The 17731-nt window shown below is 31.8% G+C and overlaps 3 protein-coding genes across 4 annotated transcripts; 2 read left to right on the forward strand and 1 right to left on the reverse strand.

Annotated features, from left to right (window-relative positions):
* Positions 1-1299: 1299 nt before the first annotated feature.
* LOC107461857 (putative clathrin assembly protein At5g35200) lies at positions 1300-6084 on the forward strand. The gene is made up of 16 exons (XM_016080413.3): positions 1300-1457; positions 2020-2164; positions 2259-2328; positions 2513-2610; positions 2859-3000; positions 3099-3199; positions 3442-3525; positions 3672-3722; positions 3806-3871; positions 3945-4010; positions 4114-4194; positions 4304-4381; positions 4472-4645; positions 4791-4866; positions 5089-5201; positions 5325-6084. The coding sequence occupies exons 2-16, from the start codon at positions 2069-2071 to the stop codon at positions 5697-5699; spliced, it is 1671 nt and encodes a 556-aa protein (XP_015935899.1). The 5' UTR covers positions 1300-1457; positions 2020-2068; the 3' UTR covers positions 5700-6084.
* Positions 6085-7399: 1315 nt separating this feature from the next.
* On the forward strand, positions 7400-10243 carry LOC107461868 (uncharacterized). 2 transcript variants are annotated; one of them, XM_016080424.3, is made up of 3 exons: positions 7400-8056; positions 8721-8908; positions 9461-10243. In XM_016080424.3, exons 1-3 carry the CDS (start codon positions 7606-7608, stop codon positions 9980-9982), a joined length of 1161 nt encoding a protein of 386 aa, XP_015935910.1. In that variant the 5' UTR covers positions 7400-7605; the 3' UTR covers positions 9983-10243. The 2 variants fall into 2 exon arrangements, with proteins under 2 accessions (XP_015935910.1, XP_015935918.1); XM_016080432.3 differs by having other exon boundaries at positions 8724-8908.
* A 210-nt stretch (positions 10244-10453) lies between these two features.
* Positions 10454-11675, reverse strand: LOC107461881 (vesicle-associated membrane protein 711-like). The gene is made up of 4 exons (XM_016080441.3): positions 11370-11675; positions 11106-11296; positions 10866-11029; positions 10454-10791 (listed from the first exon to the last, which is right to left on the reverse strand). Exons 1-4 carry the CDS (start codon positions 11602-11604, stop codon positions 10701-10703), a joined length of 681 nt encoding a protein of 226 aa, XP_015935927.1. The 5' UTR covers positions 11605-11675; the 3' UTR covers positions 10454-10700.
* Between the last annotated feature and the right edge of the window lie 6056 nt (positions 11676-17731).

The following is a 17731-nucleotide window of genomic DNA, read 5'->3' on the forward strand; positions in this document are numbered from 1 at the left end:
AAATTTAATTATTTCATTTTTTTATATTGTAGTTAAAAATATTATTTTAATATAATTTTTTAATATTATAAAAATTTTCTTGCATAATAATTAATTTTAATGAATAAAAAATACTCATATATTTTGTATTTATATATTTTATATTTAATTATTTAAAAATAAAGAGATTACGTTGTTATTTAAAATATTGTGTATTAAAGTATTATCATTTAAAACATTTAATTTTGTACTAAAATATTCTGTATTTATTAGAGTCCATCAATACTTTTTTTTTATATTATTTTTAATTTTATCTAATATAATCTAATGATCTATATAAATGTGACATCTCCAATAAACACATAATTATCGTGCTCATTTTACACATATCCGATTTGGATAATTATTCAAAAAAATGAGTCAATTTAACATTTTTACAATATACACATGGATTAATCATCAATATATATTTAAGCAAATGTAAGCTGCTCATTATTTTACTTTCCACTTGAGAAAAAACAAGTGACTCATTATTTTACGAGAAGACCGAACCATGTACCTAGACCGAACCATGTACCTACAAAAAATTGAATAGACTGTGAGGTGGGCATAGAAGAGACGAAAACAAAAATAAGAAAAAGAAAAAGAAAAAGAAGGAGAATGTAAAGACAAAGGTAGAATGAGGGAATTGTGGGGGATCAAATCCCAAGTTAACCCAACCCAACCCAAACACCCAAACCAAACAAACTAGTACACCATCTTACATTGCCGTATTTCCCTGACACACATTTAGATACATTGCCCATACCTGTACTATTTTTAATATTAATAACACGCAAATTTTTGTCCTTCTACTGCTATTATTACTAAACTAACCTAACCCTTTCTGTTAACAAATGTGTTAAAAGCATTCATTAATAAGATAAAAGTAAAAATATTAAATATACAAAGAGTTATATTTTTAATATCTTTAACTATAAATATATTATGTACTAAAAAAATTAATCACTAAATTTATATATTTCATGTTTTAACATTTTTTTAGAAATTACATTTTCTTACAAAATTATTATTCTTTTGATTTTTATAAATATGTATGTAAGTCATTTTACTCACACAAAAATAAGTTAATTTAAATTAAAATCTTTTATTTTAGTTACAGGAACTAATTTAAAAATAATGTGTTTACATCTATTATTTAAAAAAATTTATTAATAATTTTTTAAAAATGAATTTATCAAAAACATAAACTCTCAGATAATTATTTATTTATCGCTTTACTCTATATTTTGCGACGCCGACGACCAACCAAACCAAGCTCATATTGCCTGTCGACTTCTCTCTCTCTCTCTCTCTCTCTCTCTCTCTCTCTCTTCTGGTCTCACAACAGTCCTCTCTTTCTCTCTCTTCACACTTTCTCTCCTCCATTTTTTTTCTCTTCTTCTTCTTCTTCTTGTGGATTCAGCTTCACTGTTCAGGTAAATCGACACCTCTTCTCCGTTAGATCCATCCTCCTCCTTTCTCTGCTTCTCAACTCATCTCATCTTCTGCACTTCTTCTTCGTTTTCCTACGCCGTATCATCACGTGAATTCACTCAGCTCAACAATGCCTTCTTTCCTTCTCTTTTAAGAAAAATATAGATAGCTATAGATAACTTGCTGTGATGGTTTAGTTTTTTTGTTCATGTTCGTCGTCTTATTCACAATCTTTGTTCGGTTATCGTTTTCTCAATTTTCGTAGTTACGTTTATCATTTCTTACTTTGGGAGTTATATTCTCATCATTGTTTCCTTCCTTACTTGGATCTGAAACCATTACTTTGAGTTTTAACACCTAGCTTCTCTACTTCAATTTTAACACATGTTCATCATTATATTTATATTTATATTCTTCCAATTCGGTGCTTCCTTTTCTTTTGCTCTTTCTTTCAATTTTGGAAAAAAAATAAGTTTTATTATGTTTTTATATTTCGTTTTTTCTTTTTTTCTCGACTAAAGGAGTTAGATTTGGGAATGACTCAAAAACCTTGTTCAATTTCAGAGCTGTAGCTGGGATTTTTTTGTAACTGAAGAAGGGAGAGAATCTGAGAATGTCTGGTGGCACGCAGAACAGTATTAGAAAAGCACTTGGAGCCCTTAAGGATACCACCACAGTTTCCTTAGCTAAAGTCAACAGTGATTACAAGGTAGAAATCAATGGAATAGTTTGTTGGATGAGATGTTCTCCATCCGATCACATGTTTTTGTCTGTGTTCTAAATTAGTTTGTTGTATTTTGCAGGAATTGGACATTGCTATAGTTAGGGCCACCAATCATGTTGAACGCCCATCGAAAGAGAAACATATTAGAGGTTTGTTCTCTCTTGCTACGACTGCTTTGAAAAGTCTCAATTTTTTTAATAGAAACAATTACCTTGGTCTGTTTGCCACTTATGTATGTGTATACCATCTGTTGCATAATCTGAGTTTGTAAATGGAATATTAGTTTGCTTAGTTAAGTTTTTTATTCTTGTATTTCTGTGCTTTCCTTTGCAGCTATATTCTCTGCGATCTCAGCTACTAGGCCTCGTGCCGATGTTGCCTATTGCATCCATGCTCTTGCCAGGCGATTATCAAGGACACATAACTGGGCGGTATGTGAATCGGTCATAAAGTTGTGGAACTTTTACAAGATATGGTTGATTAAATCTTTTGTTGTCTAATAATAAACTTGTCATGTTTAAAAATCTCTGGGAATGTGTGATGAAGCCATTATGAACTTGTTATCTGTTTGCCTATTCATCATTTTTTGTTCACAAACTCGTTTTATTCACTGTTAAACATGGGGGGTGTGCATTTTATCACTTTCTTTTTGGCTGATTGACAAGTTCTTCATCTTTAGGTTGCATTGAAAACTTTAATTGTTATTCACCGTGCTCTAAGAGAAGTGGATCCAACATTTCATGAAGAACTCATTAACTATGGAAGAAGTAGGAGCCATATGCTCAACATGTCACATTTTAAAGATGATTCGAGTCCAAACGGTGCCTTTGCTTGCCTTTCTCTCCGTCATTGTTTTTACCTAATTCTTGCAATTACGATTATTGACATTTTAGCTGTCAATTTGTGTTTCACTGCTCAGCCTGGGATTATTCTGGATGGGTCCGCACTTATGCCTTATTTTTGGAGGAAAGGTTGGAATGTTTCCGTGTATTGAAGTATGATATTGAGGCAGAGCGTCCTGTAAGTGAAAAGGCTTTATTACTTTGTTATTTTGTTTTCTAGCTTATTGTTTACAAGATTAGATTGGTAACATGTGTAGTTGCATAATCTGAATGCTGTTTTCTAAAGAATATTATTCAATAAAAACATGCTACAAGATGATATAATTTGTGGTTGCTATCTCATCTCATACTTTAGTACATGCTTCTGACTTTGATATAAACACAGACTTAAAGAAAATTACCATTTGTAAATTTTGTCAGAGGACCAAAGATTTGGATACTGCTGAATTGCTAGTGCAGTTGCCAGCTTTACAACAACTCCTCTTTCGGGTTCTTGGTTGCCAGGTAGACTTTTGATCCATGAAGATCACATCAGATGGGGTTTCAACCCAAACATGTCACAACTAGTGGATTTGATTTGAATTAACAAAAGTTTACAAGGTTGGTAGCATTATAATGGCATGACTTGTTTTGACTTCTGTGTTGTGCAGCCACAAGGAGCAGCGGTGAATAACTTTGTCATTCAGTTAGCACTCTCAATGGTAGATCAACTTTATAATCTTACTGCATTCATCAGTAGTTTTTCCTTTCACATTTTTCTGAACATATTTTATATTGCTAATAGGTGGCCTCGGAAAGCATGAAAATTTATCAAGCTATTAGTGATGGCACAGTCAATATGCTTGATAAGGTATGTTGTTTTCTTCCTTGGATTTGGAGCTTGATGTTTGACTACCTATGTATTTAATAGACTATTCTGGCAGTTCTTTGAGATGCCACGCAGTGATGCTGTGAAAGCACTTGATATATATCGGAGGGTTGGGCAGCAGGTATCTCTTAGACTTACGGATAACTTTTCTTCTTTCTTTTTTCCCCTTAAAATTGTATATCATGACAGTCATTCATATTTTAACATTCTTTATATGAATTCAGGCTGAGAGACTGTCAGAATTTTATGAAATATGCCGTAATCTTGATATCGGACGTGGAGAGAAGTTTATTAAAGTTGAGCTGGTTAGTTTGATCTTGCATCGTGCATGGTTTTGCCATTTGCCCTTTAGCTGGGTGTTTTCAATAATTCTTACACAATATGATACTAAGTAAACTAGTTTTTGATATGAAGCCCCCTACATCATTTCTGCAAGCCATGGAAGAGTATGTCAAAGATGCTCCACAGGGGATCGTGGTTCGCAAGGATCAGGTATGGATAAAACATCAAGAGGTCTGCTTTAAATTAGTTCTTTCTGTAAATATATTTGACCAACCAGGTTTCCATGTTTATTAAACGCAGGCTAATGATAAAACTGCGTCTCCAAAAGAAGTTTTGGCTATTGAATACAAAAAGACACCGGAAACGCAGGAGGAAAGTCCACCTACACCCCCTGCAGCTCCACCTTCTGAGCCTGTGAAAGAGGAAGAACCTCCGGCACATCCAGCGCCAGTACAACCACCACCTGATTTGTTGGTAATTACTTTGGGATTTCCCTTTTGGTGTCTTTTCCCTTTCTTTCGTTTAACTTAGATTGCGGATATATCTTATGGTAAATGCTTATTTATAATGATTCCTTGGCTACACTAACGAATTTCTCTCCTTTTTGCCTACTGTCTAGAGTTTGGATGATCCAGTTCCAGCAGCTGCAGAGCTGGAAGACAAAAATGCTTTGGCCTTGGCCATTGTTCCCGTTGGTAATTTTTCCTACTCCCCACCAAAAAAAAAAAACACATTTTTGGACAAAATCTTGTTGATATGCATTTGTGAACCTTGAAAATAAATAATGGATAGATTCATAGAGGAAGTGAACTGAACTGGTTTTCTTTTCAATCATAGTGATGTTTTGCATTATTTGAAAAGAAAACCTTAAATATCTTGGTGTTAATTGGATATGCCTTTGCAAATGGTGATTTCAGCTGATCAAACAACATCTGCTGTTCCAAATCAAGCAAATGGAACTACAGGATGGGAATTGGCACTTGTTACAACTCCTAGTTCAAACGAAAGTGCTACAGCAACTAGCAAACTGGTATGTTTTTTTGTCTACTTTTCTTGACATTTGTATGAACCTCTGAAAACACAGACAAAACCTTTTGCTTGCACTCTGCTTTTGTTACTCTGCTAACTAATTATGACCCTATGGCCTAATCAGGCTGGAGGATTAGACAAGCTTACACTAGACAGCCTATATGACGATGCACTCCGGAGAAACAATCAGAATGTCAGTTATAACCCATGGGAGCAGGCACCGGCAGGAGCCATGATGCAACCAACGATGCACGATCCGTTCTACGCATCGAATACAGTTGCTGCTCCACCTTCAGTTCAGATGGCAGCTATGTCGAACCAACACCAGGCTTACATGTATCAACAGCAGCAGCAGCAGCAGCAGCAAATGATGATGATGTCCCAACAACAGCCTTCTGGAAATCCTTTCGGAAATCCGTATGGAGCCGTCGCTGTGCATCCCTACGGCGCAGGTATGCCTGTTCAATCATACAATCCATATAATACAGGCCTCATCTAGTCATTTCTTCTGGAACACAATCCTTAAAGCTCAAGAAGAAGAAATATGGATACTCGATTTTTCAATTCTGAAATTGGGGTGACATGAAAAATAGACAGATTTGTATTATATGTCCCGTGTGCCATAGATATAGCTAGAGTGAAAATTCTTTTTAAATAATTAGCAAAGGGAGGGAGGGTTTTGGTTATATAATTTTTTATGTACAAGGGTAATTAATCAGCTTTCAGTTCAGAGTTCAGACCACTTGAAATTTGTTTTGTCCCTGATTGATCATGGTAAGTTGAGTTCGGTTGCCATTCTCTGTATAAGGTGGGAAGTATATTCATATGTGATTTGTTGATGCAACGTTTATCCAATAAAAATAAGTCATGTTTGAGGCCGTGTCTTTCTCGTTTTTCTGTGTCAATTTTTTTGTTTATTTATTGTATTAATGGAATGAAAAACATGAGATTAATTTTGTGTTCGTTGCATATCATATGGGATCAATTTTTATTACATCAAGTGAGGTCTAAGTTCTAACTAACTAATGCTAATGGTATGCGAACAGGCATAACTATAACTGTTTGTTTGTTTGGGTTTTTAGTTTTTTTTTGTTTATTTATTTATGTAACGAAATTTAAACTTAGCAGCTTTTATATATATACTAATTAAATTCTTCATCACTAATTCAATTGTTCAATTCCAGTGGCTTATCCTTATTAATGATTAATGAGTTATAAGCGTTGACTATACCAACTAATAATAAATACTCCTTTTTATTTTTCTTTTCATTTCATTTTATTTTATTATGTTCACCAAATGAAATTATAGCCTTATGACTCGCAAGATTATTCATTTTTGAATTGAAATTTAAGTAATTGGAGCTTGAACTATCATCAGAGATTAGTAGTGGATATTAATATGCTGGTGTTTTAGGTGTAACGGGAAGAGACAATTGTGTAGTTTTCAAGTTTACCCTTATGGAAACGCTTTTGCTCCAAGTGAAAGTGACTGTGACTGTGAACTGCGATTAAATTCAATAATGATGTGTATCAACTATCAAACCCCACAAATAAAATTAAATAATAATAACAATAATAAATAAAAGCAACAATTCATTGTATATTTTCACGAAGGTGAAGAACTAAAGATTACGCATTATAGTCTAATCAATCAAAGAAAACATTACGCATTAGTTCAATAGTGAAGATTACGCATTATAGTTTAATCTTTGAACTAACGTATTTGAACATAGGATTGTACTAAGATACACACTTTATTATTATTATTATTGGTGTGACTAGATATACTAATTTAAAAAGATATTAAAATTTCAAATTTATGGATAAAATGGATATAGTTATATTTAAACACTATTTTTTAAAACGTATTCTTCTAATTTTTAAATAAGATAAAATATTATCATTTTTCTTAATTTTGTTTAGGAAGTAAGAACTAAGTAATAAGAAAAACAAAAATATATCATGCGAACACAAAAATTAGTAGTCTAATCAATTATATATATTTACACATATTTATATTTGTTTAATATTTTTATTTTTTGATGTACGCTTAACAAAATAATTAAAAATGAAAAGAAAATTATATCATTATTAGTAAAGTGACACAAGTAGAACCAAAAAAGGAGTCAGAGTTTAATACTTTAATTAGTGTAGTTTTAACTTCAATTTGGGGTGAATATTCCTTCCACATTAATATGATGACATTAGAAGCCACAGCTGAAAATAAATAAAACAGAGAAACCCAAGCTTCCAATCTTTTCTGTTCTCTTCTCTTCTCTTCTAATGAACTTCAAACCATTCCACTCCCTTTGAGTCCCAAAGCTGTTCCGCACAATTAGGTAGCAATTGAAGGGAATTATATTAGCGATTAAATAAAACAAAAATATTAGTAATAATTATTAATAATGTCTTGGTTGTTCAAGTCCAATCCACCTGATCCTGAAATTCACAGCCACGGCGGAAGCGCCTCCGCCGTCAAGGACGATATCTCCCTTATTTTTCGCGGCGTTGCTAACTTCCTTGCTCCACCGCCGTCTTCCTCTTCCTCCTCTTCCGCCGCTGATTCCTCGTCTTCGCCACCGTCGCAGGCTCTCACCGGAATCCGGAACGACCTGGAGGAGATCAGCGGTAGCTTCAAGAACTCTCTATCGCTTCTCTCGTCCAACAGAGCCGTCACGGGGATCTCCAAACTCGCCTCTCAGCTGTTGCAGCTGGAGCCCGACCACAAACAACAAGGTGACGATGGCGGCGACGGCGATGCGGTGCCTGGTACGACGGAGGAGGTTGTTCGTTTCGTCAAGGAAATTTCCACGCGACCTGATTGTTGGACTGAATTCCCCTTGCCATTCCATCACGGTAATACTTCAAACTTCCCTTCCTTTTTTTTTTCGTTTGATTATTTGCTAAGATCATGATTCTCTATCTCTCTCTGATTGTGAATTGTAATTGCTTGATGGATTAATTCTTCGCTTGTCCTATTAATTTTTGACGTTTTAATCTGTTCCAGAAGATACATATTAGTTTCACGTAGTTCGAAGTTTCACAATTAAATGAGTCCTGAATCCTGATCAAGTTGAATTGAGCAGAGAGAAATCGCTTCATATCACTCATTTTGTCATATATCTTGGAAAACCTATATGTTTTGCACCTTTATGTTTCTTATGTGGTAAGCGTATATAACCTAGTTTATCTTCATGCTGTTGCTGCTCCTTCATGACAGAATTTGCTGTTCTTTGTACTGAAACCGAATATTAAAGCTCCATTGTTGTATATTGTTGTAATATTTGTAATCAACTAGCCTTAGAATTATGATTGGGTGGAACTCTAGGAGTAATTGCTGCGATACATATTGCAAAGACGTTATTCCATGTTGTGAAACTAGTTGACACCCTTGTCAATATAGAGTCTAAAGTGGTCACCTAATCGTTAGTAAAAGAACCCAAAAAGTCTCTTTTTATTTTGATTTCACTATATAATGTGATTGGCTGACACTAATATACGGAAAATTGACTTGTCTCAGCAGATTTCAGCATGTCCAATTCTCAGAGAGAACATGCTTTGGCTATAGAACAGTTGGTGCCTGAATTTGTTGCACTTAGAGTGAACCTCTGCAGTTACATGAATGTGGAAAAGTTTTGGATGATCTATTTTTTGTTAATACTTCCGAGATTAAACCAGCATGATTTTGAGCTCCTATCAACCCCCAAGGCAAGTCATGTTTATTGAACATGTTCTTACATTCAATTGATTCGCATGAATCTACTTCTACTTTGGCCAAAATGTCATAGTTACATGAATCTAGTATTGATGTGAATTTTATTGGTGCATGCTAATTAGTTGGATTGGTTCTTTATTATATCTTAACCTGCTTAATTGGAGTAATCCTACTCTTCTTCTCCTTCTTTTGGTACATCTTTTTCTTTTTCAATTCTTTACAGCAGCTTTTGTTTTATATAATATATGGGTGAATTCCAAACCTGTATATGTTGCCAGTCTCTGCATCATCTGGTTATCTTTTTTTATAAATTACCAGTTTACCGTAGAAGATAACAACAATTTTCTTCTTTTGTTTCAGTGTGTGCCATTTGGTTTCCTTTATGGCAAAGATTTCTAGATTATTTGGTCTGTTGCACCCAACTTTAATGTGATTGATGTTAAATTTGAAGAAATTCTCTCTTCTACTCTAGGTTTACTTGTTTGGGTGGCAACATTTCTCTGTTCTGCTATATCATCTCTGTTTATTCCAATTCTTTTGTTCAGATTGTTGAAGCAAGAGATGTCCTATTGCTGAAACTTGAAGAGAAGAAAGATTCGGAGGCTGGAGTGTGTGAAAAACAAAGGACTGCATCAGATACAAATGAAGATGGTAGGGATGGCATTGTAAGAGAGACTATTTCATCTGAGCCAAGTGAGATAGTGACCGAGTTTACAAATGCAGAAAAGGTTTTAGAAGTTGATGAGATCAGTAGTACTACTGAAAACTGGTTGGAAGACAAAGACATCGATGTTACTTCGTTGGCTTCTTCTCATGCAAAACTTCAACATGAAGAAGATGTCTCGTTCAGTGACCTAGACGATGATAAAAGTTATAGCTCTGATAGAATATCAGGGCATAGGGAGGCACAAGATAGAAGGGGTTCATCCCCTGATGGTTCAAGTGACTGGGTTCAGCTGCATGAAGGTTCTTCGAGAGGTGGTGGCTGGCACAAGGCCATTCATTCAAAAGGTAAGGATTCGGAAGATGAATCAAATGATTGGCTCACCGTTGATGAGTTCAATTAGATAGCACTTTCTCTCGATTCACCTTATTGTAAAGGTTCTACATTATTTCGTTTCGACGGTTCTGTATTTAGGGATTACAATATACTATCATATAAATTAAAATAATTCTTTCCATAATCTGTGTACATATTCCTTGTTTGTCCAAGGTTGCTTTTGGACACTGGGTAGACATCATTCATCGTGTTGAAAAGTGTAAAATTTAAACAAAATCAAGGATTTCTATTATTATAATAACAAGGTTTCTAGTATTTGATTTGTTCTCCCTCTGGTTTCAAATAACTCGATCATGTTAATAGTAATCTTTGGAACCAAAAAAAAAGGTTTTCTTGAGAGAGTAGTTACAATAATGATAGAGTTTTCCTGTTAGAATTAGTTTCCCTTTTGCATTCTTGTATATCATCTTTGATTATTTCAACAATGGAACTAAAATGCAAAAGCAAAGAAATTGAATTGGCATATTGAAATGCTTGGGTATGAATTACATACAAAAATGTTCCTCCAGAGCCTTGTGTCAGTGACGTTAACATACAAAGCGACCCGCAATACTCGAAAGGTGGTTCAAAAAGATGCCCAAACCTATATGTATATAATAATGGTAACATGTTGGCTGGAAATGACTGCATCCCCAGACCCCAATACACATTAGACAGCAGTACAATGAGGTAGGCAACTATATATAAGAATGAAGAGTAATAAGCTAGGCTTGAGAGTTGAGATCTTATCTCCAGCATGACATCAACAATGGACCGTGGCAGAAAAACGCCAGTACAATGTAAATGACGATGAAGAAAATCATAATAAATGTAACCCTGAATAAAACGATATAAAACAAATTAGATGAATAATTGGAATGCATGCAAGCAAATTTAGGGTATTGTATTACCTGAGCCTAAGATTACTCCACCAGAGATTATTCTGGTAACGGCGGGATTGTCTTCTGAAACGAACAGTATTGTTGTTCATTGCTGATGTCTTCTCAACCAACACTTCCAATCTCCCACCTCTCTCCAACACTTTCTCAATGTTGTTAATCATTACCGTTCGAACCTATATCATCAATCTTTAACAGTTATCAATGGCTCCAATGAATGCATGCATGCATGAATTATTGGAAGGTACTTGCCTGAGACATTTCACCTTTGAGACGGTTCAACCTGTCAGCGTTAGGGTCAGTGGAGTAATAATCCATCTGTTGGCTCAACACCCTCGAGAATTCATCGTTCATGGCATACGCCGGAGCTGACAGAATCGCTCTCGCGTATGTCTTCACGAATCTCTGATGAATGTCTTCAAGAAATTCAAACGGGATCCTCCCTGCATGCAACGCAACAAACTTTTAGTACGTTGAATAATAATACTTGAATTCGATGAGAATGATTGAATTTACTTCCGAAAGCATCGTCGGCCATGCAAAGAACAGTGAGGCCGTCGGTCCTTTTGACGTGAAAGACATAGCGATCGTGGGAGAAAGAGACGTTGCTGTCGCAAGTGATGGTGGCGCCTTGTTGATTGTTGATCTTGTTGAGTATCTGCTTGGCTACGGCATTTGCATTCGTGGGAGTGGCGCTGAACTCCGACAGAACCACCTCCCCCCTCGCCACCATCGCATATAGTATCCCCATTTATTGAATCACAGATCTTTCTTTGGATCGAGCGAGCGAGGAGGGAGGTTGGGTTCGTGGAGGCAGCACCGTCCACAACACAAAGAAGGAATGGGGAATGACGAGAAATAAAGAAGACGCTAATAACAAAGGTTCCCATTATTTTGATTGGTTTAATTTGTTAATTATTAATTTCATGTCCAAAAATGGAGGGGGCAAAAGAAGCTCTCTGTTCATCTTTTTTCATGTCGAGTTTTGAGGCCCACCAATTTGGCGCTAAACTAGCTCTACTACTCTTCGTACGTGGCTACCATGTCACACTTCATAGTTATAACAATTTCTTGTTAGTTACTAAATGAATTTTATTTAAAGGTTTTTTATGATGATTGTTATAGACTAACCTTATTTAAATGTCAACATATATACATAGAAATTGGATAAATGTGTTAAAATTAAATTGTTTTAATAAATGACAAGATATATCGCTAGCTAATTTTAAGATCTAGTTGTCGGTAGGGTCGCATATATATATAAAGCTGAGCAATGAGGGAACATAGATGACGTTTGTGAAACACAAACGTGCATGCAATCATGGACTTGTACAGGTTGGTTTTAAACTTTTAATAAGCATAGGATAGCATGCGAGTCTGTTTCCTTATTATTTTTATTTATAATGAGAATATTTAATGTTATGTAATTAAAGATATTTTTATTATAAAAATAATAATTAAGACATAATTATTAAATAATTTCACGTGCTCATATTTTGTTTAGAATAAATATTTATATTGATCTTTAAAAAGTTTTAAATTAGACACCACTTTGGTTCTCAATAAATTATATTCTATAAATTTTTAAAAATTATTTTTGTCAAATAGATTTTTTTATTATTTTAAATGAGATTAATTTATTTTATATTGATATTTTTTTAATTTAATTATCTTATAATAAAATTGTACTGTTAAAAATTTATTTATTCAATATATATATTAAAATTTAATTAAAAACGATGGAAAGACTAATATGTTCGACACAAATAATTCTAAAAGACTTCTAATTAATAAAAGTTTATTAAAATCTAAAAATTCTATTTAAATTTTTTTAAAAATTAATTTGAGTAATTATTATTTTATTTATTACCTTCACAAGAATATCTATGTGTAAATTAGTTACTTTATATATATGTATCGATTGCGTTAGGGTATTAATTAAGAGAATAGCCAACTAAAATTAATTAATTAAAAAATAAGTAGTTTATTATAAAAAAATAATTTTTATTATCTTAATTTTTTAAATTTTAAAATAAAAAATACAAAAAATTAATTTAAATTGACTCATATTATAATTTACTCTTTACACTTTTCTTATATGTATTTTAGAAGTTGAGTTCATGCATCATCACCGCTGGCTCCAGCTGACTTTACTTTAGAGAAAGCTCCTAAATGGACCCACTCCAAATTCCAATTTGCATTCAGTTAGCGATAATAATGAGGTCTTAATAAATACACCACCGAACTGAAATGGGAATAAATATATATGAAATTATTTTAATGAAAATGTCAAAAATATTTTTTTGATGATTTTTGTTTAAAAGATATGATTTATTTATCTAATTATATTTTAAATAAAAATAATATTTTTATAATATATAAAAATCAAGTTTTATAATTTATCATCTAATAGTTAAAATGAAGTATATTTATATAATGACAATTGTAAAATTTTTATTGGAGTAGCCACAAAAAATATATACGGTCTCGTTAGATAATTAATAGAAGTTTAATCAACAATAAATTAACAAATATTTTTAAATTATATTTTATATTAATCATTCAATTAACTGATTTTTTACTTCAACGTAAATGATTTCTTTCATTGTGTTTTCATTTTCTTTTTTATTTTTTTCTGCAAATTTTTTCTTTTACAATCAATATTGTTTTATCTAAATTCATTTTTCATCAAATTTTTAGTTGTTTTGTGATATTTTTAATTTTTTAAAAAATCAAGCAATAAAATTAAAATTGTATAACAGCTTCGTTTTTAAAAACAATGTATAGTATAAGTTTATATCAGTTTAATCAAAACAAATTAGATTATTATTTTAAATCGAATCAATTCGATGCGGTTTGATTAATTTTTTTATTATTATTGTTCGTGAGTAGGTAATGTTTGTATAATGATTTTATATATGAATTGAATAATTTTTTTTGTGAAAATAAATGTTAATAATTAAGAATTTGGATTTGAATGGAATTTAGGAGTTTTGAATTATTTTTTTGATTAATCTATTTTTGTTACGTTTAATGATAATTTTGATATTATTTAAAACATAATTTGGTGCAAGTAAAATTAATTTTGGTGCTATATATTTTGTTGTAGTTACTTTGATATATGATTTTATGATTGATATTCTTGGTTCTTATGTTATATATTCAATACTAACTAAAATTAACTAAAATTAGTTAGCTTTTTTTTTTTACTTTTATGTGATCGATTTCTATTTAACAATGAACCGATAAAATTCTTTGATTACGAATATAAATAATTTTGTTATTGTTGTTAGTTTACAATGGCATCGTGCTTATAATTTTTTCGTATTTTGTAGTTTTTGTGTGATGTAGATGAGCAGTTTATACCAAAAGTTGGAATGATTTTTAATACACTTGAAAAAATTGAAAAATTTTACAAAGATTATTCTAAGGTGAAAACTTATGTGCAGTTAAATTCACATGAAGTTGATAGTTGAAAGACATTAAATAATTTGACTGATTTGACTAAATTTTCATCTAACGGCTCTCAATTATCAACTTTACATGAAGTTAACTGTACCTAAATTTCCACCTTATTCTAAATTTGTATATTTTCTACTAAAAAATAAGGAACACAAATAGGAAGAGAAATCAAATTAAGAAAAAGTCGTGAACATGACTTAAATGACGGCAAAACCACTACAATTCTCTTGTATGATTTAATTACATCAAATTTAAGTAAACGAGATTAAGTGCACCTTATTTAACTCAAAATGACACTGCAATTACTTAATGATGACAATACATAAACTCAATTCAAAACAAGCACATAAACAAAACTCAAATTAACTACAAAAACATATGTATGTAAATTTTAAATGTAGAAAAATCATCAATATGAGTTATGAAATAACACCAAACTAGTACCGTTATCACAAAATCAACACTATAAAGAGATAATTCTATTTTATTGTGAGAACACAAAATTAAATTTTTTTTTGTTATTGTTAAAAAATTTTGGTATTATTTTTTTCATAAATTATGTAAATTTAAAATTCTCCCTCCTCTTCTCTTCTTCTTCTTTTTATTTTATTTTTCTCATTTCACTCTTTTAACTAAAAAAATAGAAGAAAAAATTAAATAAAAAATAAATAAATACAATAACATGAGAAAGAAGAGGAAAAGAAGAAATAAAAATAAAATACATTAACAACAACATCAATAGAAAAAAGAATGAGAAAGTAGAAATAACACGCAAAATAAAAAAAAAAGCCGAAAAAATATGTAATTTCAAGTACACATTATGTAAATGAATTTTATTAGTTTGGATCAATTTGATTAAACTTAATTGTTAAAAAAATTAAATGTGTAACGAAACTAATAATATAATATTAATAGAGAAAATACAAGAGTGTCCTATTTTGTATCAGAAGTGTAGCATTATTACACCGAATTTATGGGGTATGATCTGGTGTGATATGTATAGTTTTGTATTTTTCCTTCTACATGAATATTACTACTACTAATAATATTATGGGCAATTGTAAGTTTCAGCAACATAATGCATGCAATGCAACTTTCTTCTCTTAGCTGCTAGCTTGGAAAATCAAAAGGCATAGTAGAACAGCTAAGAGCACATCGTTTTCTAATAGTAGGAAACAAATTGGGCTCAATTATATGATGAATGACCTGCAGGTCCATTTTTGGTTTATTGGTCATTATGAATCTCAATGTCCGAGTCACTAGTCTACATCATTGCCATTGGGAACCCATGGTCTCATGGATAATAAATAATACCACCACTAAACCTTAATTAACTCTAAATTTCAACAGAGTCCTATTATATAAGGTCTCTCATTAAATTTAGGAGATAATTATAACATGAATTAATTAAATTAATTTTTTATTTTTGATATTAAAATTTAAAAAATTAAAATAATAGAAATTATTTTAATAAATCTATTTTTAATTAATTGACTTAAGTTAGCTTGCTTCTAATTAGTTTTCCAGTGGAATCTTATTTCTAAAGAAAGTAGAAAATAGTTTCTGATTAAAATATCATAATTCGTCTTAATTTCGAACTATAATTTGGTTAAAATGGTCAATTTTAATTTTCAGTTATAGTGCAAGCTAAGTTCGTTTCTCTTTTGTAATAGATATATTTAGTGTTTGTTTAGACGTCATTAAATCGATAAAAAAATATTTTTTATTAATGAAAAAATATCTTTTTTTATTTTTTAGTGTGTTTGACAAATTTTTAATAGTAAAACTAAAATCACTAGAAAAAAAATTTTAAAGTTATAATTTATTTTTTTTAAATCTTTTTTCTTAAAAGAATATATTTTTTACATAATACATGAACAAAAAAATACTTTTATCTTATTTTACCTAAATATAATTGATAAATAAAAATATTTTTTACATGAAATATCCAAATATAAAATTACTTTTATTTTATAAAAAATTTTTTAAAAAATAAAATCCAAACAAATCCTAAACATCTTTTTTTCTATAACTCAATAATTGAAAATTCTTTGCAGTGACCAAGAAAAAAAAGAGTATAAAATAGAGAACAAGCACAAAGAAATAGTAAGATTTTTTTTCCGAAATATATTATACACACACCATACAAAAATTTTTTTGTCTGACGTGAGCATTGAAATACTTTTATCACTCAAAGTGTACCTTGCTCTCGTCTTCAACAAGTTATACCTCGGACAACAATATCCGTTACAGATTCCATAGAATTCTTAATGCTATACGAGTAGATAGGGCACATTTGACACTTAGTCAAATGTTGCCCGCTACATATGGGAATGTTATGTCCCTAATTAAGGTAGTTAACTTTTATTAAATTATTCAGATAAAAGTCAATTAACTACTAGCTTCCAAATGTGAAGTATCCTTCTTGTAATAAGACGGACTTGACAGTCAAAAAATGGGAACCAAATATCAATCATAATGCTTTGAGAAAATATACATAAACAACACATATAATAAACCATGCGAATAATAGAATAAAAAAATTTAATTTTAAAATTTAAATTCTTAATTAATTAATCAATTAATATCAAATTTTAAATTTAATTTTTGAAATTAATAAATTAAATTATTATTTTAAAATTTTTTATTTACATTATTATTTGTTCTTAATTTACGGGACAATCATGATTCAAAAAATGACTTGGACAATGGCAGAAGCAACACAGTTTTGTGACACAGACTAAAAGCCATCCCTCACAGGGACAAATCTCCGGAACGCCGTTGTCCCTCTCTCCCGGTAGACCGATGTAGTGCAGTCACATTCGTCCGTTTCCGTCACCTTCTTGTGTTGCTTCCGTCTCTCCCATTCACGTGTATAGGAGCGTCGCTGCTGCAGTTGTTGTCTTACTATTTTCTCGCCTCTCTTTTCTGGCGGCATTGTTACATGTCGCGCCACCCTCTCGTGGAGTTGTTGCGGTGTCGCTGCTGCGCGAGTGATGCCATCGCGCCGCGCGCATTTCGCATGCGCCACTGCGACTGTCTCGTCGCTGTCCTCTATTCGTCGTTGTGGTTCTCCTCCTCCTCCTTCTCTTCTTTAATTTTCTCCTTTTTTGGATATGGATATTTATTTTAATAAGTATGTGAATGATTATTTTTATTCTAAAAAAATATTCATTTAATTTGGATTGAATTTAAGTAAATATAATAAAATTTGCTGGATGTTCATTTACTAAGTACATGGATGGTTATGAATTAAACTCCTAGCCATCAACTAACCTTTCGGAATAGCGACCAGCAAAGGCACTAAAAAACTTGGCGGCAAGTTTGGTGTCCGGTGAGAAAAAGAGCAACGTTGGTGGAAGATGATTGACGAAGCAGCGATGGTGCCCACGAATTTAGAAGCGACGATGATGTCC

The sequence above is a fragment of the Arachis duranensis genome, chromosome 1 (assembly GCF_000817695.3).
Source record: "Arachis duranensis cultivar V14167 chromosome 1, aradu.V14167.gnm2.J7QH, whole genome shotgun sequence".
Taxonomy (NCBI): Eukaryota; Viridiplantae; Streptophyta; class Magnoliopsida; order Fabales; family Fabaceae; genus Arachis; species Arachis duranensis.

Excerpts from the sequence above, each read along its gene's own strand:
- LOC107461857 (XM_016080413.3), top strand. The coding sequence starts at position 2,069 with ATGTCTGGTGGCACGCAGAACAGTATTAGAAAAGCACTTGGAGCCCTT. Across the intron at positions 4,867-5,088 it reads CTTGGCCATTGTTCCCGTTG|CTGATCAAACAACATCTGCT; the intron begins GTAATTTTTCCT and ends TGGTGATTTCAG. Across the intron at positions 5,202-5,324 it reads CTACAGCAACTAGCAAACTG|GCTGGAGGATTAGACAAGCT; the intron begins GTATGTTTTTTT and ends TGGCCTAATCAG.
- LOC107461868 (XM_016080424.3), top strand. The coding sequence starts at position 7,606 with ATGTCTTGGTTGTTCAAGTCCAATCCACCTGATCCTGAAATTCACAGC. Across the intron at positions 8,057-8,720 it reads CCCCTTGCCATTCCATCACG|CAGATTTCAGCATGTCCAAT; the intron begins GTAATACTTCAA and ends GACTTGTCTCAG. Across the intron at positions 8,909-9,460 it reads AGCTCCTATCAACCCCCAAG|ATTGTTGAAGCAAGAGATGT; the intron begins GCAAGTCATGTT and ends TCTTTTGTTCAG.
- LOC107461881 (XM_016080441.3), bottom strand. The coding sequence starts at position 11,604 with ATGGGGATACTATATGCGATGGTGGCGAGGGGGGAGGTGGTTCTGTCG. Across the intron at positions 11,030-11,105 it reads TCAAAGGTGAAATGTCTCAG|GTTCGAACGGTAATGATTAA; the intron begins GCAAGTACCTTC and ends TTGATGATATAG. Across the intron at positions 10,792-10,865 it reads TGGAGTAATCTTAGGCTCAG|GGTTACATTTATTATGATTT; the intron begins GTAATACAATAC and ends CGTTTTATTCAG.